General features: G+C 37.5%; 1 protein-coding gene across 5 annotated transcripts in view; it reads right to left on the bottom strand.

Moving 5' to 3' along the window:
- The window catches only part of PRKDC (protein kinase, DNA-activated, catalytic subunit), a 202964-nt gene that overhangs the window by 6629 nt on the left and 170940 nt on the right, over nt 1-25395 (bottom strand). For 4 of the 5 annotated variants that reach the window (XM_024578234.4, XM_045186077.2, XM_045186078.2 and 1 more), the window contains 10 exons: nt 24421-24611; nt 15327-15507; nt 14604-14764; nt 12099-12310; nt 10489-10576; nt 10249-10392; nt 3055-3259; nt 1822-1889; nt 1034-1254; nt 538-630 (listed from right to left, as the gene is read on the bottom strand). In XM_024578234.4, coding sequence (XP_024434002.2) covers nt 538-630; nt 1034-1254; nt 1822-1889; nt 3055-3259; nt 10249-10392; nt 10489-10576; nt 12099-12310; nt 14604-14764; nt 15327-15507; nt 24421-24611 — 1564 coding nt within the window. Of the gene's footprint in view, nt 1-537; nt 631-1033; nt 1255-1821; nt 1890-3054; nt 3260-10248; nt 10393-10488; nt 10577-12098; nt 12311-14603; nt 14765-15326; nt 15508-24420; nt 24612-25395 lie in introns of those variants that run through there. The other variant, XM_053929460.1, reaches the window with a different exon arrangement.

The raw sequence follows: 25395 nt of genomic DNA, 5'->3' as shown, positions 1-25395 counted from the left end.
AAATAAACAACCCATCTGATTCGCTATACCACTTACATGCTGGGTGACTGAGCACAAACTACTTAAGCTCTTTGGGCATCAGCTTCCTCATCTGTACAGAGGTGATGATAATACCTGGTAGGCTTTTGTAAAAAATAAATGACTTCATGTATCTGAAGATCTGAGAATAGTGTCTAGCACACAAAATGTTTAATGAAATGTTAGCTACTATTCTTATTATTCATTTTATTTTCTTCAAAATTTTCCCTTTTTTTCAAAGTTAATACTTTTGTTTTTATTGTGGTAAAATATATGCAACTACTGTTGAGACTCCTCTATTCTGTTTCTCATTCATCCAGCCAGAGGCAGATTAAAGACTGGGCTAGGTTTGGCTGAGAGTACCAATTAAAAGGGGCCCTAAAATGTTACTGGGAATATGAGGTAGAGGAAACTGAATTTGAAACAACTCTACTCAGAGAGAATGTTGTGTCTGGGTAGCAGCAGGCTTGCTGGGTGAATCAGCGCAGAGCTGGAGAAAATATTGAGACTCCCCATTACCTTGTATAAGCTGTTTTCTCCTCTTGTGACATGTTACTCAAAAGAAGATCCTTTAAGGTAAAAGTATTTTCAATCCATTCAATTAATCCTAATCTGGAAAGGAGAATAAGAGGTTTATGAATATAAATCCAAACTGTCCTTTCTTTAGTAGAATCAAAGAAATAAAGATTTTTCCACATCAATTCTTCACTTGCTTTCTCCACATTAAGATGAAAAGCATAGGTTGAGGGTGGGAGGTGGGGGTGGGGGAAAGTGGTGGTGGGAAAATGGAGACAACTGTATTCGAACATTAATACGAAAATGATAAATAAATAAATAAATCATAGATTTAGAAGTGGTTATCAGTTCTGGTTAGCTGTGTGAGAAATTTAAAACACTGAACTGTCGAGTGACCCTCCAGCCCCATCTCAGCAAAATTAAACAAGGATTTGGCCCAGTGCTGAAACGTCCATTCATATAAATCTTCTCTAGAACGACGATGCCCATGTGGTCATACCTGGAGGTCATGGGAATGACGTGGTATGTCTTTAACTGCATGTTTCTCTGACTACAGGCAGCATCTTGGGACAGAATGACATTCATGACCTCGAAGAGCTGCTCAATGCGCTGGTCCTGCCGCAGGTCTTCCCCCCACTTCACGAGGAAGGGGTACTCTCGCTCATCATGGCCTCGGATGATGATGCGTTTTGGTTTTCTGATAGAAGTCATTGTTTTTACCTTTAAAAATTAAAACAATATCTCTAGGTGCAGTGTGAAAAACTGAGAGACTAATCCATCATGTCGCCATCCAAAGGGAATAGCAAGGAGGCACACATTACTCAAAGAGAGATCTCTCTTTGAAGACAGTCAGGTGATATAGAGGAAAAAAACAGAACTTAAGGCCAGTGAAATATTTCTGATACCTGTTCACACCGTACTATTGTGCCCACAGAATTTCATATTCCTGGTTAAACTAATTGCTTATAAATGTGGATGTCCTTAGCAACAAGCCATACAGAACTATCTATAATTACTTAATTTTACATATATTTGATAGTGGATACACACGCATATAGTTTACTCTTAAAGTGCGTATGTCCTTAAATATGACTGATATTAAAACATTGGAAACATTAAGAAATTCAGTAAATAATTGGATCAGAAAACTACATACATTTGAGGCCCACATAGGAAGCTAAATGTCTTTTCTTTAGTCAAGACAAATATTCTCCTATCTGAAGAACTACGTGCCGCACGCTAGCAGTCCTGACTGTAGTGACTGGGGCCACAGGCACCCACACTTACCCGCTCATCAAACCCAGCAACTCGCGCGTGGTATTCTGGCACCGGCTTTCCTTTGCCATCATACTGACCTAAGACAGAACAAAAAAGCCTTACTTAGCTACAGCTATTATGGAATAAGCCCTGTATTTTAAAATGTATCTGTTGATCTAATTTTAAAAAGCTTATCAAACATAATAACATTTTTACTAAAAGTTTACATTTAAAGAAAATGGCCTTTAAAAAAAATGCTATTAGCTCTGGCTGGTATAGCTCAGTGGATTGAGCATGGGCCTGCGAACCAAACGGTTGCTGGTTTGGTTCCCAGTCAGGGCACATGCCAGGGTTGCAGGCCAGGTCCCCAGTTGGAAGTGCGTGAGGGGTAACCACACATTGATGTTTCTCTCCTTCTCTTTCTCCTTCCCTCCCCCTCTCTCTTAAAAATAAACAAATTAAAAAGACAAAACAAAAACAATGCGATTATTTCTCAATTTGACTAATGAAAGAATTCCAAACAGGAAAACTAATGCACTGAGCTAGAACACTGTATTATTTCAGGGAGAATCAAGCTGCATATCAGGAGGCTTATGTTTCAAATACTTTCCTTGAAACTTCCTGTATGCAGTGCACAGCTGTTAATAATAACAAAGAAAAGTACTTCTCCAAATGTTTTTTGATATCCACTGGAATGAATAATCATATTAAAACATTTTAGTTTTTTGGTCTTGTGAATTCTAGAGTGAAGAACATGGAAAGTACAAAGATTGGCTTTGAAAAATCATGCCAGCTTCCTCTGACCAACTTGTCTTTATCCTCAATGTCACAACTCTTTTTCCTAAAGGTAAGTTATTTATCATTATCTCATCACTTTATATGGGACCAACATGTACATCCCAAGAAACGATTTGCATCTATACCTATATTACATTTCTGAGGAAAAGTTATTCAGGAGCAAAGCATGGGTATGTTTAGAAGAAATTACCAGTTACCATTATTATTTGATAGAAATCTGAACATACATCTTAATCAAGAACATAAGAAAACTATGATGTAATTGGATACTGGGTGTACTAACTGGATACTAAAGTGTATTGAGTGACAGTAATTAACAATTTTTCTAATGATGAAAAATACAGGAAAGTTTTAAAATTATAAAAATAACTGTCAAGATCCTGATATTATTTTAGAAATCAAAGATTCTTGCAAACAGCATTATTCTCCTTCAAGCAGTTTGTCACTTCTAAAAGGTTAACTCACCAGGAATCTCCAGCTCATTTCTCAAGAATTCTACTCTGAAGTCACTCATCCAGGGAGAGCATTCTTTCAGGTTCCCAGGTGGCTTTGAGTCTTTGCCCATTTTTGAAAGTAATGATTTGGTAATGTCTTCGAAGTCACAAAGCTTCATTCCAGGTAGCTTAGAACCTCCTCTCCCAAAGTGTTTATCAAATTCTTTTCCAAAAGCCTAAAATTAATAGCTTAATTAAATATTGACATTTATAGTAAATCTGAACTTTGGAAAAGGTTCTAGGCTTACGAATATTTATAATAAATAAGTATCCAATTAATTATATAGGTTTTTTCCTGTGCTTTCATGATTTATAGTTTTGCTTTCCTTGAATGTTTCAACACTCAAAACACCTGAAGCCTGTCTTTGTTTGTGTTCCTTTGAAAAGAGAAATAGAATTAAATGACACAGAGACTAAAAGAACAATTCAAAGGATCAAAAAATCCAGGAGCTGTTTCTTTGAAAAGATAAGCAAAATCAATAAGCCTTCAATCAGACTCATCAAGAAAAAAAAAGAGAGGACCCAAATAAATAAAATCAGAAACAAAAGAGGAGAAATTACAACCAATACCACAGAAATACAAAGGACTGTCAGAAATTACTACAAACTATATGCCAAAAAATTGGACAACCTGGGCGAAATGGAAAAATTTCTAGATACATATAATCTTCCAAAACTGAATCAAGAAGAAGCAGAAAGCCTGAATAGACTGATAACAATTTGTGAAATTGAAGCAGTAATCAAAAAACCACTGGCACACAAAAGCCCTGGACCAGACAGCTTCAGAGGCAAATTTTACCAAACATTCAGGAGAGAGCTAACTCCTTGTCCTTCTCAAACTATTCCAAAAAATTCAAGAAGATGGAAGACTCCCAAAATCTTTCTATGAGGCCAGTATTACCCTCATTCCAAAACCAGGTAAAGACACAGTAAAGAAAGGAAACTACAGGCCAATGTTGCTGATGAACATAGATGCTAAAATCCTCAACAAAATATTGGCAAATCAGATCCAGCAATACGTGAAAAGATCATACACCATGATTAAGTGGGATTCATCCTAGGGATGCAAGGATGGTATATTTGCAAATCAATAACCGTAATACACCACATAAAGAAAATCAAAGACAAAAATCACATGATCATATCAATAGATGCAGAAAAAGCATTTGATAAGGCACAGCACCCATTTATGATAAAAGGCTCAGCAATATGGGAGTAGAGGGAGCATTCCTCAACATAACAAAGGCCATATACAAGAAATCTACAGCCAACATCCACTCAATGGGCAAAAAATAAAAGCTTTCCCCCTAAGATCAGGAACAAGACAAGGGAGTCTGCTTTCACCACTTTTATTCAAAATACTATTGCAAATTCTGGCCACAGTGATCAGACAAGAAAAAGAAATAGAATTGGAAAGGAGGAAGTAAAACTGTCATTATTTGCAGATGACATGAAGGTGTCAGAAAAAACCCTATAGATTCCATAAAAAAAAAAAAAACATGAAAAATTCGACCTAATAAATGAATTTGGCAAAATAGCAGGATACAAAGTCAATATTCAGAAGTAAAAGGCATTTTTGTACACCAAAAATGCAATATCAGAAACAGAAACTAGGAAAAGAAATCCCATTTACTATAGCAACAAGAAAAATAAAGTACCTAGGAATAAACTTAACCAATGAGGTAAAAGACCTGTACCCAGAAAACTACAGAATACTGAAGAAAGAAATTAAGGAAGATAGAAATAAATGGAAGCGTACACTGTGTTCATAGATTGGAAGAATTAACATAATCAAAATGTCCATACTACCCAAAGCAATCTATAGATTCAACTCAATCCCTATTAAAATACCAATGACATATTTCACTGATACAGAACAAACATTTCAAAAATTTATATGGAACCAAAAATGACCCCTAATAGCTGCAGCAATTTTGAGAAAGAAGAATAAAGTAGGAAGGATCACAATACCTGATATCAAACTATACTACAAGGCTACTGTAATCAAAATAGTCTGGTACTGGCATAAGAACAGAAACATAGATCAATGGAACAGAATACAGCACCCAGAAATAAACCCATGTCTCTATGGTCAACTAATATTTAACAAAGGGGTAAAAATAGCCTCTTCAACAAATGGTGCTGGAAGATCTGGAATGGTACATGCACAAAAATGAAAGCAGACCACCAACTTACACCATACACCAGAATAAACTCAAAATGGATAAGACACTTAAACATAAGCCGTCATACTACAAAAGTCCTAGAGGAAAACATAGGCAGTAAAATTTCAGATATCCCATAAAGCAATATTTTTGCTGATGCATCTTCTAGGGCAAGAGAAATAAAAGAAAGAATAAACAAATGGGGACTATATCAAATTTAAAATCTTCTGCATGGCTAAAGAAAATATCATCAAAATGAAAAGGAAACCAACCATATGGGAAATCACATATGCCAACAATACCTTGGACAAAAGTTTGATCTCCAAAATATATAAAGAACTCATACGACTCCACATCAGGAAGACAATCCAATTAAAAAACGGGCAAAGGACCTGAATAGAGTCTTTTCCAAGGAGGACACACAGAGGACATATGAAAGGATGCTCAGCATCACTAGCCATCAGAAAGAGGCAAATTAAAACCACAATGAGATACCACCTCACACAGGTCAGAATGGCCATCATAAACAAATCAGCAAATAACAAGTGCTGGCAACGATGTGGAGAAAAGGGTACCCTGGTGAGCTGTTGGTGGGAATGCAGGCTGGTGCAGCCACTGTGGAAAACAGTATGGGATTTCCTCAGGAAGCAAAAAGTGGAACTGCCTTTTGACCCAGCAATTCCATTGCTGGGATTATACCTTAAGAATCCTGAAACACCATTTCAAAAGAATCTATGCATTCCTATGTTCATAGCAGCATTTTTTACAATAGCCAAAATTTGGAAACAGCCTGAGTGCCCTCAGTAAATGAGTGGATAAAAAAACCTGTGGTATATATACACAATGGAATACTACACAGCAGAAAGAAAGAAGGAACCATGGATGGACCTGGAGAATATTATATTAAGTGAAATAGGCCAGTAGGTGAAAGACAAATACCATATGATCTCACCTATTAGAGGAACCTAATGAACAAAACAAACAAATGAGCAAAATAGAACCAGGGGCATGGAAACAAGGAACAAACTGACAGGGAACAGAGGGGAGGCGGAGGGGCATGAGGGAGGAAAGAAGGGGAGGGGTCTAGTTACAGAACAAGTATAAATGACCATGCGGGACATGGACAACAGGGTGGGGACTGACTGGGGGGTAGGGGAAAGCAATGGGGTGAAAATTGGGATAACTGTAATAGAATAACAATAAAAAAGAGAAAAAAATAGAAAAGATTAGAAATAATATGGCTGGTAGTGATTTCTAGTCAAAAATTTTAATAAGGGCTTTAAAAACTTGAGAAAGTCATTTAACCTCTTTGAGCCCATTATCTAGTTACTGATCTACACCATTATGATAATAGGAGTAATTAGAAACAAAGCATAAAACAAATGGAATAATTCAATTAAAATGAACAGTTACTAAATATTCCTCACAGCAGAAGAGAAAAATATAAGCATGTCACTTTCCTTAGTAAGGGTCTTTCAAGTCATTATTTTGAATCATAAACCGGTGTAAACATTAGATAATTTATATTTCTAAAAGCAATTATTATTATAAGTACTTATCTTGGAACATATCAAATATTTCTTTATTGTAGACTCTACTCAAATATTTAAATTATAATTCTGGTATCAAAATAAAAAACAAGAGTTTTTACTAAGTTTAGAACTAATCCCACAACCTAAATATAATTTAAATGAAATAAATTCTCTATTTTAACACAATTCACTATAGGAAAATTGACATACATAAAACAAATTTCTTCTTTGATCTATGTATGAATTAAACATAAAGAAACAATCTGAAATTCTTAGAATACATGGAAAGATTGGCTATTTCCCAAACATAACTAGTACCAGCCATATATCTGAATGGCTTAATGCCCTTAGGATCCTCTAAAGTGAAATTTGAGGCAATTTTGTTTTGGTAGATTATTATTTTAATTGATGCAAATTATTTGTTCATTTAGTACAAAGTAGAAAATTCTGGATTGATTTTCCCAGTAACCTCAAGATAAGTATCATGCCTGGGAGAAACAAAGAAGGTAGGTTTTGCCTCTGACGTTTTCCCTCAGTTAGAGCTGGAGGCAGCCCTGCTCAGCAGCAGTTGGAAGAACTGTAAGTGGTCCACACTAAAGAGATTTTCAGGGTGGAGTCTTATGGTATCTAGAATGCATGGAAAGGAAGTAGCTATGAATTCAAAAGTTTAACATGCAGTCTTTTCTGGGGGCTGTGTGGAATTATTCAACCCAAGGCAATGAACAGGACTGCTGTGGACATTCTCACACTGGCTGAGGAGACAGGTGGCAAACTACAGTGAAACACCGCCTCTCGGTCCGGGGTAGGGGCCGGAACCTCATGGAGAGCAGGGTAGTTTAGGGAAGGTTTCAGAAAAGAGCTGCTGCTTAAATTAAATCTTTTTACAGATGATGGATCAGCCCTACTAAGCTGGGAGACCTGGTTCTAGTTTCCATTCTGCCACTTTGCTTGACACTGGGCAAGTCACCTGGTTTTCAACTCTAGCTTCTTTGTTTAGAATAAAGTTTGGCAAACTACCAGTCAAATCCAGCCCCCTGCCTGTTTTTGTAAGTAAAATTTGATAGGAATCCTGCCAGATATGACTTTCATTTACACACAACCTAGGGCTGCTTTTGCACTATAATGAAAGATGCAAGTACCTGCAACAGAAACCGGTATGGCCTACAAAGCTGAAAATCTGGGTCTTTACAGAAAAAGTAGGCCTAGAAGTTTACTAGGCCACTGGTTTAGGAAAAAAACACCCATCACCTTTCTAAATATAGTATTCTGTAATTCTACAAATTTATTAATGCTAGTACATTAGTTTTAAGTACATTTACAGTATGTGTATTTCCTGTTCCAAGACCCTTGGCATATTGTGAGACAGATTTGATATGATGTGCAGCCTAATGTTCTATGTCGCAAAATGAAATACATAGGTTTATGATTTTATCTTAACTTAGGACACATTCCTGGTCACATTTAGGCAATGATAGTCCTGTATATACTTACTTATTCATTCATACCTGTAATTAAAACTACCCTAAGTAGGAATGACCCACCAAAATCTATATCTACTTATCAAAACTATACTGCTCACTCATCTAGTTAAAGATCCTCTTTCACACCAGGCAGAGTATTGTAGGCAGTGAAAAGAAAAGATGAACAAGACAAAATCCTGTCTACAAGTCTAATTTAGGAGGCATACATTAAAGAGTTAAAGATAAATATGGTTTTCTACTCCTTAGGATTTTCCCCCAAAGAACTTGCACACTGATGTTCACTGCAGCGCTATTCATAAGCGCTAAGGAAGTGGAAAAACCCCAAGTGTCCATCAGTGAATGAAAGGATAAACAAAATGTGGCATATTCACGCAGTGAAATAATATTCAACAATTAAAAGGAATGATGTACTGACACATGCTACACATGGATGAACTCTGAAAACATCATGTTGAGCGAAAGAGGCCAGGTCACATATTGTGTGATTTCATTTATAGGAAATGTCCAGAACAGGCAACTATACAGAGACAGAAAGTAGCTCAGTGGTCGCCTGGGGCTGGCAGGAGATGAGGAGTAACTGCAAGGAGGTACGGGATTTCTTTTTTGGAGTGATGAAAATGTTCTAAAATTGATGTGGTGATGTTTGCACCACTCTGTGACTATAATAAAAACTGTGGCATTGTACACTTTAAGGTAAACTGTAGGGTATGTGAATTACATCTTTTTTTCAGGTTTTATTTATTTATTTTTAGGGAGAAGGGAGAGGAGGGAGAAAAAAAAGGGAGAGATAAGTCAGTTGGTTGCCTCTTGCTTACCTCCAATTGCTTACCTCCAATTGAGAACCTGGCCCGCAACCTAGGCTTGTACCCTGACTGGGAATTGAATCAGTGACCTTTTGGTTGGCGGCATGAAGCCCAACCCACTGAGCCACACCAGTCAGGGCTGAATTACATCTTAATAAAGCAGTTATTAAACAAAACAGAAGGGACAAAGACCTTCCTTTGCACTAGAGATTGTGGAACTTGAGAACTCTAGCAACATGAGTACCAGGACTTCTCCTCTAGGCTAACATCCTGAGGTTTAATGAATAAAGGTAGTTTAACCAAAATTGGGTGAAAAATCAGTGTGATGAATGCTAAGAGAGGTGTACATACATGCTTTAGACAGCAGAGAGGAAGGGACACCTAATTCTTCTTGGGGACAATTAGGAGGAGGTTGTTAAGGGAAGGACTCTAAAGGAGAAATGGTGCATAAGCCACATTTCAAAGGGTGAGTTCTCCAGATGGAAGAGGGACAGAAGATGAATTCACTTAGAGGGAGCAAGAAGCACGCGTATGGGGGTTTCAAATTCAGACACATCAAAGCTCATTTCCATCTCCACTTGCTCCAGGAGGCTTTTCCTCGTTCACTCCAAACTGAGGTGTGTTCTCGTCCTTTCAACTCTAGAACAACTTTACCACAGGTCTCACATATCACATTTGTCTTTATGCCCCAGTTCTTTAAATACAGTATTTGCCAGACAGTCCCTCTGATTCAGAATCTAGGTCAATCTTCTCTTTGTACCTCTGTAGCACCCAGGAAAGTGCCTTGAGCAGGAATAAGTGCTCACAAATAATTAACCTATACAAAATACATGTATTTTCTTGATTCAATATTCAAATCATTCTGAGAATTAAAAATATTAAACTACATGTAACCTTCATATCTAGGAATCTGTGCATGAAGAACATCAACGTAATAAAACCCCCAAGATTCTACCTATTAGCCCACTTTCTATTATATGTCCTAAAAATATGCCATCAATATCTCAGAGAAAGCATCAAATCTAAAGGGAGTTTATTTATTCAACAGACATTTTAAAACCAGAATAGCTAACAAAAGTATAATAGCTAAAGAATATAATAGCTAAAAATAGCTAACCAGGAAATATAATAAGTATGTCACAGTGGTTCTATCACCGTAAAAGCAGACCGCCATGTACCCGTACCTGAATAAACTTCCTTCTAAAAGCCCCAAGGCCCGGAGCCTTTGAGTCTCCCAAGGCTGCGTACATTCTTTCATACATCTTTTCAATGTTTCTTTTATTTACAGGCTTTTTTGTTAATTCAACTTTGATATCATCAGTCCAGTCCTTTTCAGGGGAAAAGAGAAAAAGAAAAATCAAGCTAGATTGTAAGTAAGTTTTACCTAAGTTCTATGTTTTATGTGCTAGAAGATGTAACATTACCTTAAAGATCATTTCAGGATTAGAGAGCTGTTCTAGGGCATTAATAAAATCTTGAATCACTCCTCCTAGATCCAACTTATTTTTAATCCTGTAAAAAAGTTACCAAGTTCAGGTAATCAAACATCTTCCATAGATCAAGGCCTATAATTTATAATTATCTTTACTTATACACCTATAGCCAATTACAGTCCAGGGTAAAAGCAATTTAAAAATTCTATCCAACATCAGATGAAGGACAGAGTATGTACAGTAGTCCCTCTGACTTGTAGTTTCCATGGTAGAACTCGCCCGTGGTTAACTGCAGCCTGAAAATATTAAATGGAAAATATCCAGAAATGAACAATTCGTAAGTTTTAAACTGCATGCCAGTCTAGTACGGTGACGAAATTTCGTGCTGTCCCGCTGGGACATCACACATCTCGCTGCCCAGGGTACCCAGCCCACTTCGTCCCATCAGGCAGGCACCGTGTCACTCGTACCATCGCCAGGAAGGTGAGTGCAGCGCAACAACAGAGGTGTGAAAGAGACCACATGCACAGAACTTTTATTACAGTGTGTTACTGTAATTGTTGTTTTATTATTAATTACTGTTGTCAATATTTCTTAGTGTGCGAATTGATAAATCAAACTTTATCACAGGTATGTATCGGAAAAAACAAGGTATATATAGGGTTTGGTATAATCTGAAGCTTCAGGCACCCACTGGGGGGTCCTGGAACATCTCCCTCATTGACCGAAGCAGGACTACTATATTCTATAAAGAGGTCAGAATCTCAGCGAGATACAAGTAAATCTTCTTGCAAATAACGTCAACATTTTGATGTATACAATTTGATACATGGAGTTCTGAAGTTATGCTATGAAAGAAAAGGCAGTTTCTCGACACATTTTCAAACCTTTTTCCTTTCTTTGTTTTAAAAAAATTAGTCGAGTTGCAGTTGGTTCTGCAGAGCGGCCATGGGGCGGACACCAGCAGTGGCAGATGGAAACACGGCCGACCCACTGACAAGCCACCACAAAGCTGTGTCCAACTCTTTGCTGTCTTCTTAGAAACAAAGCACTCAATAATACAGCCAATCAGCTCGTAACAACAACAACAAAAAGCCTTTGATAAAGAATGTCAACTAAAACACCATGCACTTACAAAGTATTCTTGCAACGGTGATACACCACTGGTGGTTAGGTCTCCAGTTATAAATCAACTAAAGAAGGGAAAAGAATGGCACTCCAGATAGTCTACTAAATCCAGTTAAGAAGAGGGGTTTCCTGGATATTTTCAATTAGAGAAGAATTTCAAGAACTGATTTCATAAAGCATCTCAATCTAGTCTGTTTCCACCAATGCACTGCTATTAACGTAAGAATAGAATGTTTCATAAATAACATTCTAAGGTGAAATGTATTTTAAAAAGGAAAGAAATTCTGTAACAAATAACATACCCATAGTAAATGCATTCAACAAATATCTAAGATTTTCTATTCTTCAGTGAAAGCTCTAATTAATTTGAAGACAAATATAAGCTTTCATGTGTTTGCTTTCACCATACGCACTTTTTATAAACTATAATATTTAAGACAGTAGAAATCTACCTAATTTCTCTGCCATATTACCTTGCCACAAACTCCTTATTCTTATGACCAGTGGAAGTATCTCTGAAGGAATAGCTTTCACTGCTTATTATAAAGGGGTAGACAATCGCCTGCGGATAGTTATCAGCGATCTCTTCCACCGTGCGCTGGACGGCAACGGCTTCCTCTTTGTCCAGTAAGGCTACCATGTGGCTGATCCAGCCAATGAACTGCCAGCAAGGAATGGAAGAAATCTGAAACACAGAGAGCTCTAACTTAATAATGACTACAACACTGAATATTGTTCTGCTATAAAAGTAATGTGTCAATATAAAAAGTATATACATATATATGTATAATAAGATGTATCAAAATAGACAACTGTAAAATAAAGTCTTCTCTTCCTCAGGCCTCTCAGTTCCTATTCCACGGAGAACCATTCAAATCCTCCAGACGTTGTCTATGCAGGTGCACACATATCCTCTCTTTACAAGAACGGAATCGCACGAAGCGTGCTGTTGCTGGTATTTCTCAGACTTGCCTCACTCCTTTTAATGGCTGTATGGTGTTCCATTTCATTTAGCTACTGCTCTAAAATGACTTTTTAGAGTATTTTCTAATTTTTGCTATTACAGATAAATGCTACAATGAACATCTATATGTTTATGTTTTTGTATTTGTGCTATACACCCACAGGATAAATTCCTAGAAGTAAAATTACTATGCAAACATTAATTGTAAAAAACATTGCTAGACCTCGCTCCAAAAGACTTCAAATTTTCATATCTAAAAGTAAGTTATGCAAGTACCATGCTGTTTTGCTTACTATGGTCCAACTGCGTACTAGAAATATCAGGGGGAACACTTTGTAAAGCATATGTTTGTCTAACCACTATGCTGTACACCTGAAACTAATGTAAAATATTATCGAACGCAAATTATACTTGAAAAAAGTTAAAAATACTCGAAAAAAGTAAACTAGATCGATACTTTCCAAAATCCTTATAATCACTTTAAAAAATTCACTGTCAACCCGAAAAGGGAAAAATATCTCATTTTAATTTTCATGTTTTGTTATTAGTAAGGCTGACCAGTCTATTAGCCTTACCTGCATTAATCATGTGTAAATTTCTCTCAACTATTTTTCTACCGGTGTACTTACTTTTTAGAGTGGACACATCAAGCCTGTCTCTAACGTGTATTGCAAATAGCTTTCTTCCAGTTTTTTAACTTCGGAATTTTTTCCCCTGCACATCAGTGTCAAATTACTTCCTTTATGTCTTCTGGTTTCTCTTTCCTCTAAGACCATTTTCAAAATTTCTTTATGTTTTCCTCTAATGCCTTCTCATGTGTTAATTTTAAGATAAAATCTGACATACTTGGTATACTGGCATGAGGAGTGAATGAATGTAGGCAAGCTTCCTAACTTCATCCACAAAATGAGGAATGAGCAGGGTCTGTGAGGATAAAATGTATCAGCCTACACAGCTCACAGGGAACACTCGATAAAGCTTAGCTGCCCCATATCAAGGGTCTCCCCCAGTGGCATAACATTGACTAAATGCCCTGTTTATTTTCTCAAAAATTGAAAATGCTATCTTTATTATATATACATGGAGTATTATTTAAAAAATAAAATTAACTTATTTCTTCACTTATCTTTAAGAAAAATACATCTATGTTGCATCTCTGAATTTACTTTAATCTGCTGTTTAAGACCTATGAGAAACTCCCCCCATTCCAGATCCACAGGAGGGTCAGAGGACGGGTGAAGCCCTGACAGGTGCTGAGTCTCCACAGCTCAGAGACCAGCATTGTTTAAAAACTTACCGTGCGTTGCTAATAGGGTATTATGTCATCCTTTTTGAACTACTAATTATCAACTCAAAGGTTGGCCCTATTTTCCTGTTAAACATTTATTAAAGTCATCCAGGGGCCTTCCAGGTGGCCCTCTACTTTTTATAGACAAGGCCTAACCGACACGAAGGCAGGATGATGGAGCCTGTGTGGGTGAGGGCAGCGGGCACACAAGCTGGTGAATAGAACCTGTGGGGGACGGTGGGCTGCTCCCATGAGCCCACACTCACCAGCTGCTCACTGTGAACTGGGTTGCCTCAGAACCCCTCTGGACACTGTGTGTGCTGCTGGCAGGAGCCACAGCCATTGGGGGTGGGATGCCAGCCTAAATGTACTCCTTTCTCCCTGAACTAAATAATACTCTGAGCACAGGCATCAACAGGTGTTACCAACCACAGCTTTGTCTCTATGGACAGTGAACAGTGCTACAGAAAACTCCCCTCTCTGTCCCAACTACACCTCCTCCTCTCTTTCTTGGGGTCCTTGTTCAGACATAGCATTATCAACACTCACTAAGGAAAATGGGTAAATGTGGACATTCCTTTATATGGTTTTAAATTACATATGTTCTTGGAATGTAGCAAAAGTGCCTGTCTGTTAGAAAAAGCTGTAATATATGCATTATACACATTAATGTGTTTGGATATAAATAGGAGCATGTCTTTGAGTTCTGTAGATGAAAGATACTACCTCTTTTGTCATTAGGCTCAGGGTCTCCTCTGGATACTGTTCTATAATCTGCAGTAGTCTGGGAAACTTCAGCCTGGCTTCATTGGAATGTAATTTTAAAGCTTTCAACATTTTGTCCACCACAAGGGCTGGATACATCTGCAGCTCTACAGACACAGTACCTAACAAGGAAAGGAAAAAAAACCGGTGGTCAATATACATAAATTATAAATTTACCATGCAATTACAGTTTTACTTTTTGGCTTCTACTTTGTAGTATGTCATTTTTTTTTTTCCTAACAATTACTTTATATCAACAAACAGCAGAAGCAATTTTGGACTATAGGTAAAAGTTTCCACCTCAAAGCTGAACATTTCTATTAGATTACCCATTCTGCATGAAGCAGTTTGCTTTCTTGGCTGGGAATAAAAAGGGCAGAGATGGTTATTGAGTTTATTCCAGGAGCAAGAGGCAGGACATATAAAGCCAGTAATACCAAAGCTACAGGCAAAATATGAAAGTATAAATGAAGTAAATGGAAAGATAGAAGATAGTTTGAGAAGATAGTTTGCATCAGGATAGGAGATAAGCGGAACGTGTTGCTTGGAGATGTCATTCCTTCTTAAAAATGCGAGACTTTTCCCATTTAAAACAAACAAATAAGAAACCAAAAATATGTACAAAGACCTTGGAACATTACATGAACATAATGTGACACTGAATTTTTTTCTTCTGTAATTCACCTGATGCAGTCTCTTCCTGCTTGCGGAGCTGTTGGTCACAGAAATCCACCAGCGTCATGTAAGCATCTGCTACCCCGGCTGCAGGCCGCTGGCTCCCGTCGGAAGGACAGGCCTCCTCCTCGGCTGTCCGCACAGCCTCAGAAAGGTAATGAAACGCTCTCCGGTACAGCCCTGTGATCACCTAGAATTCACAGAGAGCTCAGAAAACATGTTGGTGTGAAGGAGGCTTTGTGGAAAAACCATTTTTCACTTGTGATGATAAAGGAAGAATACTTGTGAGTCATTAGCCATAAAATAATAAATACAGAAAGCTGGCTAAATGAAAAAGGGAGAGTCTGCCCTGATTGTGAAAGGGCAAGCAATTCCAGTAAGATCCGGAGCACGTAAAATACAACCAAAGAAAGAAAAGTAAGCCAAGTGCGGGCCAGACAGTCCACGAGTCACACAGAGCAGGTACCGAAGTCAATCCGATTGTACAGCCATGTCAGGAATTTGAACAGAGATGGAAGTTGGCACCTTGTGATCAATGTCTGCACAGATGCTGGTAGCACTGTGAAGGAAGAAGGCAAGGCCTCCCAACTACAGTGAGGTGCGCCACGGTGAGATAAGGAGAGGTGGTTAACTATCAAAACACAAATGATTTTAAAAAGCAGGCATTAAGTAAAAAAGTGAAAAAGGCTGATTTGTCCCACAAACCAGTGGAATGCCTGAGTGGTGACTACTACTAAAATTCCATTAGGAAATTCATGAAAGCACTTCCTACATCATCCCGACACAAATTTCTCTTTTTTAATGCTAAAAAAGTGTATCACTCAAATACACAGGAAAAGCATGAAGTATGTCAATTTTCCACTAATAAACTTGGCTATGCATAACTGTCAAATATATTATAAAAACATAAAACAATGCCCATTATTTATTTTAATTGTCTCTTTTCAGTCTTTAAGGTCCAGGGTAAAACTAACCCTACCTCAGATCCTGAATGATGGCCCTCTAATCTCAGCTCACCAAAATCAGCCTAATTCCTAACAGACTGGGAGTGAATTTCCATAACTTATCCTTTTGCAAACTGGTGTATGACTATTCAAATAATGGAGCAAGGTAGAATAAAGGAATTTCAGAGGTCTATACTTTCCCCCAAAGCTGTAATGTCTCTTTCTTGTTTGGTGCTTCACTTAATAGCTGGAAAATGCACTGGCAGTAAGATTCCCACTTGGAAACAAGCAAAAGGGACAATTACTGAGAATTCCCACTGATTGAAATTACTGGAAGTGTATCACGAAACCTTAAAGATTAAGAGTTTAAGATGAACATATGCAAGTGACAGAATATACATTTTTCCCTTTGCAAATATTTTTTTCTATAGTTGATTAAGTTTTCTGTACTTTGATTTTTTAAATTTATTTTTCAGTTATAGTTGACAAACAGTATTACATTAGTTTCCAGTGTAAAACATAAAGGTTAGACATTTATACCTTACGAAGGGATTGCCCCAGTGTGCCCTGTACCCATCTGGCACCATACGGAGTTATCACAATGTTACTAACTGTATTCCCTTCACACTATTTTCCATCCCCATAAATGTTTTTATAACCGGTAATCTGTACTTCTTAATACCTTTCACCATTTACACCTATCACCCCAAGTCCTCCCATCAGGCCATTATCAGATTATTCACTGTATCTGCAAGTTTGTTTGTTTTGTTTCTTCACTTGTTTTTTAGATCCCATATGTAAGTGGAAGCATACAGTATTTGTCTTTCTCTGTCTGACTTACTTAACTTAGCATAATACCTTCTAGGTCCTTCCATGTTGTTGCAAATGACAAGGTTTCATTTTTATGGCTGAAGAATATTCCACTCAAAAATGTACATCTTCCTTATCCACTTGTATACTGATGGGCACTTAGGTTGCTTCCACACCTGGGTGACTGTGAATAGTGCTGCAATGAACACAGGGTGCACATATCTTTTCACATTAGTGCTTTGGATTTCCTTGATAAATACCTGAAGTGTGACTGGTGGGTCATATGGTAATTGTTTTTAATTTTTGAGGACCTTCCATACTGTTTCCCATAGTGGTTGCACCAATTTACAATCTGATTAACAGTGAAGGAAGGTTCCTTTTCTTCAATCCTTGCCAACTGTTTTGTTGATTTATTGATGATAGCCATTCTGACATGTATGAGGTGATACCTTATTGTGGTTTTAGATGCATTTCCCTGGTGATTAATGATGTTGGGCATCTTTTCATTTAGTCTATTGGCCTCTTTGGAGAAGTGTCTATTCCAGTTCTCTGCTTACTTTTAAATTAGTGTTTTTTTGGTGTTGATTTATATGTATTCCTTATAAATTTTGAATATTAATGTCTTATTAGATCTATCACTGGTATCTTCTGCTATTCCGAAGGTTGTCTCTTTGTTTTGTTGATGGTTCCCTTTGCAGTGCAAAAGCTTTTTAGCCTGATCTAATCCTATTTGTTGATTTTTGTTTTTGTTGTATTTGCCATGGGAGACATATCCAAAAAAATATTGCTAAGAAACAACATAAAACAGATTATTGACTGTGTTTTCTTCTAGGAATTTTATGGTTTAAGCTCTTCAGTCTAAAACCAATTTGGTTTAGTCTTGTATATGATGTAAGAAAGTGGTCTAGTTTTGTTTTGTTTTTTAATTTATCTGCCCATTTTCCCAAAACCATTTACTGAAGAGATCATCTTTACCCAACTGTGTATTTTTGCCTCCTTTATGTAGATTAACTGAATATACAGGTCAGGTGTGAATTTCTGGGCTATTTTGCTCCGTTGATTTGTGTTTGTTTTTATGCTAGCACCATGCTGTTTTAATTACTATAACCTTGTAGTATTGTTTGATATCAGGTAGTGTGGTACCTCCAATTTTGTTTTTCTTTCTCAAGATTGTTCTGGTAATGTTTTGGGATTCCACAAATATTTCAGGATTATTTGTCCTAGTTTTGAACAAAGCACCAGTGGTATTTTGATTGGGATTACACTGAAACTGTAGATTCCTTTGTTGTTATGGAAATTTTAACTATGTTAATTCTTCAATTTATTTTCTTCGATGTCCTAGTTTTCTGAATAATGGTCATTGACCTCCTTGGTTAAACTTATCCCTAGGTATTTTATTCTTTATGATGAAATTGTAAATGGGTCTTATTTTCTCCTTCTGACTGTTACTGGTATATAAAAATGCAATTCTTTCTAAATATTAATTTTGTATCCTGCTACTTTCCTGAATTCATTAATTAGTTTTAATACTTTCTTGGTGAAGCCTTTAGAGTTCTTTATATATAGTATCGTGCCATGTGCAAATACTGAAAGTTTTACTTCTTCCTTTACAAATTGGGTCCGCTTAATTTCTTTTTCTTGTTTGATTGCTGAGGTTGGGACTTCCAGTACTATGTTGAATAAAAGTGGTGAGAGTGAACATCTTTTTCTTGTTCCTGATCTTAAAGAAAAAGCTTTAAGCTTTTCACCATAGAGTATGATGTTAGCTGTGGGTTTGTCATATGTGGGCTTTACTATGTTAAGGTATATTCCCTTTATCCCTACTTTTCTGAGAGTTTTTATCATAAATGGCTGTGTTTTGCCAAATTATTTCTCTGCATCTATTGATATTATCATGGTATTTTATCCTTCTGTTTATGTGGGTTATCACCTTAATTTGCAGATATTAAACAAACCTTGCATGTCTGGAATAAATGCCACTTGATCCAGCTGCATGATCTTTTTAAAGTATTGCTGAGTTTGATTTGCTAATAATTTGTTAAGATTTTTGCATCTGTGTTCATTAGGGATATTGACTTATTGACTTGTATTTTTCTCTTTAATGTTTCTTAGTGTCTGCCTAGTTTTGGTATCAGGGTAATGTTGGCCTCATAAAATGAGTTTGGGAGACACATAGGCATTAATTCTTCTTTGGTAGAATTCACCTATAAAGCTATCTGGTCCAAAACTTTTAGTCAGTGGATGTGTTATGATTACTGATTCTTTTTAATTACTAGTTATCAATCTGTTCGGATGTTCTGTTTCTTCCTGATTTATCTTGGAAGATTATATATTTCTAAAAATTTATTCATTTCTCTAAGGTTGTCAAATTAGCTAGCACATAAATTTGCGGAATTTTCTTATAAAACTATGTATTTTTCGGGTGTTGTCACTTCCCCTCTTTCATTATTGCTTTTATTTTCTTGGGCTCCCCTTTTTTTCTTGATGAGTCTAGCTAAAGTTTATCAATTTTATCATTTCAAAGAACCATACCTTATTTGCATTGATCTTTTCTTTCTTTTTTTTTTTTACAGCATTCAAATTATATTGGGAGATCAAAGAAGAAAAACAAAAGATGTAAAATCAAATTAAACTTAAATACTAAAATTTAAATATATAAAATGTTTAAATGGTCAGGTCAAATGTAGTATTTAATCTTTTTATGCAATAAAAAAAAGGTAAGCTGTAGCTACAGATTGCAATCTGATATAATGTCACTCTGTTTACCAACAGATAAACACCAATTTGATGAAAAGAAAAACCCCAACACATACACAAATCTTCAATGAGGAATTAGAGGCCAAGAGTACCATTCTACTAGCCCATTCTATTACTATCACCATATATCTTACTGATTATGCTATTACAGTTGTCCTGATTTTCCCTCCTTTACCCCCTCCATTCTGCACCCTCCACTCCTCTCAGGCAATGCCTCCACCACTGTTCATGTTCACGGGACATGTGCATAAGTTCTTTGGCTACTCCACTTCCTATGCTGTACTTTACATCCCCATGGCTATTCTGTTAATTACCTATTTGTACTTCTTAATCCCCTCATCTCTTCATGCATTCCCCACATCCCCCTCCCATCTGGCAACCATCAAAACACTCCCCATATCCAGATTCTGTCTGTTTTTCTTGTTTGCTTAGTTGTTTTTTTATATTCAATTGCTGGTAGATATGAATTTTTGCCATTTTATTGTTCATAGCTCTGATCCTCTTCTTTTTCTTAAATAAGGCCCTTTAACATTTCATATAATAATGGTTTGGTGATGATGAACTCTTTTAGTTTCTTCTTCTCTGGGAAGCTCTTCGATTCCAAATGATAGCTTTGCTGGGTAGAGCACTCTTGGTCATAGGTCCCTGCTTTTCATGACTTTGATTATTTCTTGCCAATACCTTCTAGCCAGCAACGTCTTTTGAGATATCAGCTGACAGTCTTATGGGAACTCCTTTGTAGGTAATTAGCTTCTTTTCTCTTGCTGCTTTTAAGATTCTCTCTTTATCTTTAAACTTTGGCATTTTAATTATGATGTGTCTTGAAGTGGGCCTCTTTGCATCCATCTTGTTTGGGACTCTGTGCTTCCTGGACTTGCATGTCTATTTCCTTCACCAAATCAGGGAAGTTTTCGTTTATTATTTTTCAAATAGATTTCCAATTTCTTGCTCTTTCTCTTCTCCTTCTGGCACCCCTATGATATGAATGTTGGATCTCTTGAAGCTGTCCCAGAGACTGCTTACACTATCCTTACTTTTTTGGATTTTTTTCTTCTTCTTGTTCTGATTGGTTGTTTTTTACTTCCTTATGTTCCAAATCACTGATTTGATTCTGGGTTTCATCCACTCTACTGTTGTTTCCCAAGTGGACCTTCCATGTCAGCATTAACCAGTTTATAGAGGTAGGGTATAGTTTCCAGGTTGCTGCCACTGCCTACTTAGCCTCCACAGTAGTTTCCCCCAGAAATCCCACTTGGCCCGCAGGCCGCCAGCGGCAGCCTGAGCCTTTGGTCCCTGGGAGGAGCTGCATTGATCTTTTCAATTTATTTTTTTTAACTATTTCTGCTTCGATCCTTATTATTTCCTCTGTCTACACTTTGGGCTTTGTTTGCTCTTCTTTTTCTAGTTCTTTTAGGTGTAAGGTTAGATTATTTGAGATTTTTCTTGTTGCTTGATGTGGTCTGTATTGCCATAAATTTCCCTCTTAAACCTGCTTTGATTGTGTCCTATATTTTGGGTCACTGTGTTTTCATTTTCATTTGTCTCGAGGCATCATGATTTCCTCCTTGACCTCACAGTTAATTCATTCGTTATTCAGCAGCATGATGTTTAGCATCCGTGTGTTTGTGTGTTTTCCAGTTTTCTTCTTGTCTTTCAGTCCCAGTTTCATACCATTGTGATCACAGATGCTTGATATGATTTCATCCTCTTAAATTTATTGAGACTTCTTTTGTGGCCTAGCGTGTGTTCTATTTTGGAAAATGTGTCATGTGTCCTTGAAACAAATGTACATTCTGCTGCTTTGGGATGAAAAAATTAATCAATTAAATCCATGTCTTCTAATGTCTCATTTAAGGACATGGTTTCCTGGTTAATTTTGTCTCACCACCCCCCACATTTGTTTTTGCCAATATATTTTATCTCTGTGTGTGAATTTCTTAATATATTGTATTTACACATAAATTCATACTTTTGACTTTTAATCTAATACCTTTATAATTGGTCAAGTCAGTTTTTACTAAGTGTTTGCCTGTCTCAGTGAGATTTTTTTCTGTCCCATTTTATTTTTACTTTTGATCTTTTTTTTTCCTACTTGAAGAAGTCTCTTCAACATTTGTTGTTATGCTAATTTAGTAGTGATGTATTTGTTTACCTTTGCTTATCTGGTAAAATAGCTCTCCTACAATTCTGAATGATACCGTAGTTGGGTAGAAAAACCTTGGTTATAGGTTTTTGTCTTTTGTCACCTGAGTACAATATGTAATTCACCTTTGGGCCTGCAAAGTTTCTGTTGAAAAATCATCTGATGGTCTTATGGAAAATCCCTTGTATGTAAGTTGATGCTTTTCACTTGCTACTTTGGTATTATCTCATCAAATTTAACTTTAGGCATTTTAGTTGTGGGCCTCTTTGAGTTCATCTTTTCTGGGACTCGCTATGCCTCCTGGACTTGGAGGTCTATTTCCTTCAAGAGGTTAGAAAAGTTTTCAGTAATTTTTTCTTCAGAAGCATATTAATCTCTTCCTATCTTCTCTTTCTGGGACACCTATGATGTGAATGTTGGGACCCTAAATATTGTCCCACGGGTTCCATGAACTATCCTTTTTAACATTTTTTCTCTTAGCTGTTCCGATTGGGTGTTTTTGCTAACTTGTCTTCCAAATCACTGATTTGATTCTCTGCTTCATCTAATCTGTAGTTGATTCTCTCTAGTGTATTATTCATTTCAGTTATTGTAGCCTAAAACTCTGATTGGTTCTTTTTTGTGTTTTCCAACTATTTGTTAAAATTCTCCCTCAGTTCATCTGTTCTTCACTCATGTTTTTTAATTTAGGACATTTTGCTCGTCTCCTTTTTGCCAACTCTGTGTTTGTTTCCATGTATTGGGTATATTTGCTCCCTCTCCCATTCTTGAAAGACTGGCCTTACACAGAAGGTGTCCAGTGGTGCAGTCTTCCTTGTTACTTGAGCCACGAGCTCCAGAGGTGTCTGTGTGGCTCAGAGGTATCTGTATGCGCCCTCCTGATGTAATTGGGTCTCAATTGCTGCTGGGTCATCAGTGGGTGGTACTGACCCTCAGGTTGACTGGCTGTGAGAGCCATCTGTGACTTCAGTGGATGAGCTGTCATTCTGGGGCTGATTCCACAAAGTGGGAGTTACTTTACAGGACTCTGGTGCCAGGTGAGGCTTTTTATCATGTGTGTTGATGAGATGGTTTAGAGGGGTTCTGGTGTAGTCTGAGGCTGTCCACTGGATATGTTGGGTCTGGAGCCTCTCAGAAGGGACTCTGGTAGGGGTCAAGGTCAGCACAGCTTGTGCTATGTTTGAGGCCAATAAGTAGGACCTACAGATTGATCTGTGGTTGGTTGCTGATTGTACTGGGCTTGGAGGTACATGAGAGCGCCGGGTCAACTATTGCTTGTGCTGGTCTTAGGACTGTTTGGTGGGCACTTTGATGTCAGCTAAGGCTGCTGCTGCTCGTGCTAGGTTTATGGCTGCTTAGTTGGAGCTATGCTGCAGCCTGAGACTGGCCACCTCTTATGTAAAGTTTGGGGCCCTCTGGTGGGAGACACAATGTAAGTTGAAGTCAGTTGCTATTTGTGCTGGGCTTGGGATTACTTGGCAGGAGCTACAATGCACATTGAGGCTGCATGTATGAAGCTTGTGGAATTTTGAGTCTTCTGCATGAGCTGAGGGTGGACAATACCCTTGTGAAGTTTGTGGATTTTTGGAGAATCCTCAGGGCAAGCTAGGGAGGCCGTCCATGTGGCTAAGCCAATGAAAGAAGTGAGGGCCCAGTGATCAAGTTGGGTGGGACACGGGGGTCTCAGGGAGTTATTGGGGCAGGGCAAACGTTCTTAGATGGATTAATGAAGAGCACAGATTTGGCAGTCACATGTGCTGGTCCCACTGGGTGGCAAAAGAATTCAACAAAGGAACACCGGCGTGCCTTCCAGTGCTGCTGTTCCCTAGAGGGTTCCCCTGTCCCCCAACCCTGCAGCTGTCACCCTGAAGTTATCAATTTAGTTCCTATCCTATGTCACAGGCACTTTCTGAGTGGCTGCCCCTGTGCTGGAGCATAGAGCAAGTGAGTTTGTGCATGGGCCCTTTAGAAACAGCAGTTCAGTCTCCCGTAGCCATTTGTCTCTCTCAACAAGTCAGATGTTATGGGAACTCCTTTTTCCACCCCAGGTGCTACAGGCTGCAGAGCCTGGTGTGGGGCTGGGACCTCTTGGTCCTCAGGGGGGTACCTCCAAAGCCAGTCTATCCTTCTCATTTCTTAATTGTCACACCGTGGGATGGGACTTGCATGGTCTGTATCTCGCTCCTCCTACCTGTCTTGATGTAGCTTTTTCTTTATATCCTTAGTTATGGGAATTTTGTTCAGCTAGGCTTCAGGTAGTTCACAGAGATGATCGTCCTGTTACTGAGTTGTAGTTATGACTGATCAGGGGAAGAGACAAGCTCAGTTCACCTACTCCAGCATCTTGACTCTGCCCTCTACCTATTATTTCTTTCATGTAGCCAGAAGTTGCACATTAAAGACATACAACACATGAAAAGTGAAGGTTCATTCTTGCAATAAACATTACCATTTCTGCATTCTCTGAAGTGGATCCAGAAAGCTCCAAGATTTTTCTAGCCTTGCTTTCCTCAATTTCGGCAAGGCAGCTTGGCTCACTGCTGAGAGCATTAGCTATGATCCTGTAAGTTGTACCCAAGAGAATGTTATGGTGACGGAAAGCCAAAATATTTTTGCTTAAGTAGCCGGATGTGTTCTCACCTATTGGATTAAAACACACACACACAAACACACAAGATTTTTTCAGAAGTAAATAAATGCCAAAAATTAAAAAAAAAATCATAGTACACAAAAGTTATTTTCTATTAAGAAATTAACTAAAATAAATCTTTGTGTTATAAGAAACTGAATTCAAACACTGGCTAGGTAATCTTGAACTAACATTAATGAAAAATGTTGTTGGCAGTGAGCATATCTAAGTATACAGAGGCTAAGCAAGCAATTAAAACACTAACTTTTATTCAAGTACCATCATTCTGCATTTTGTCAAAGCACCTAATTCTGTAAAAGAACAGGAGATGCATCTGTGCATATACGTTAATAACCCACTGTAGCTTTTAAATTGATACTATTACCCACTGCTGATATAGCAACAGTCTGCCACATTTAAAGGTCTAGTTCTTCCCAGATAAAAGCAATATTTCAAGAAATATTGAAGGGACTTCTTTAAGAAAAAGAAAATATGAATATGGAAACACTGCAAAGAATTCTAACTGACGAAGTTAAACATAATAAAATCAGTGGATCAACCAAAGCTAGTAAAAAGGTTAAAAGCCCCAAGTAGGGAGAGCATATATAAATATAACAGTAAATTAAGAGGTACACAGAAACACACACACAAAAAGTAAAAAATAATGACAAAAACATAAACATGGAGGGGTTGAGTAATAATGGTAGTGGTTTTAGAATGTCTCAAAACTTAAGTGAGGATCAACTTAAAGCAGACTGCTATAAAAATATTTGGTATATATGAAGTACAAGGTAA

The sequence above is a fragment of the Desmodus rotundus genome, chromosome 8, assembly GCF_022682495.2.
Source record: "Desmodus rotundus isolate HL8 chromosome 8, HLdesRot8A.1, whole genome shotgun sequence".
Lineage (NCBI taxonomy): Eukaryota > Metazoa > Chordata > Mammalia > Chiroptera > Phyllostomidae > Desmodus > Desmodus rotundus.
This window is presented reverse-complemented; position numbering and strand designations above follow the sequence as displayed.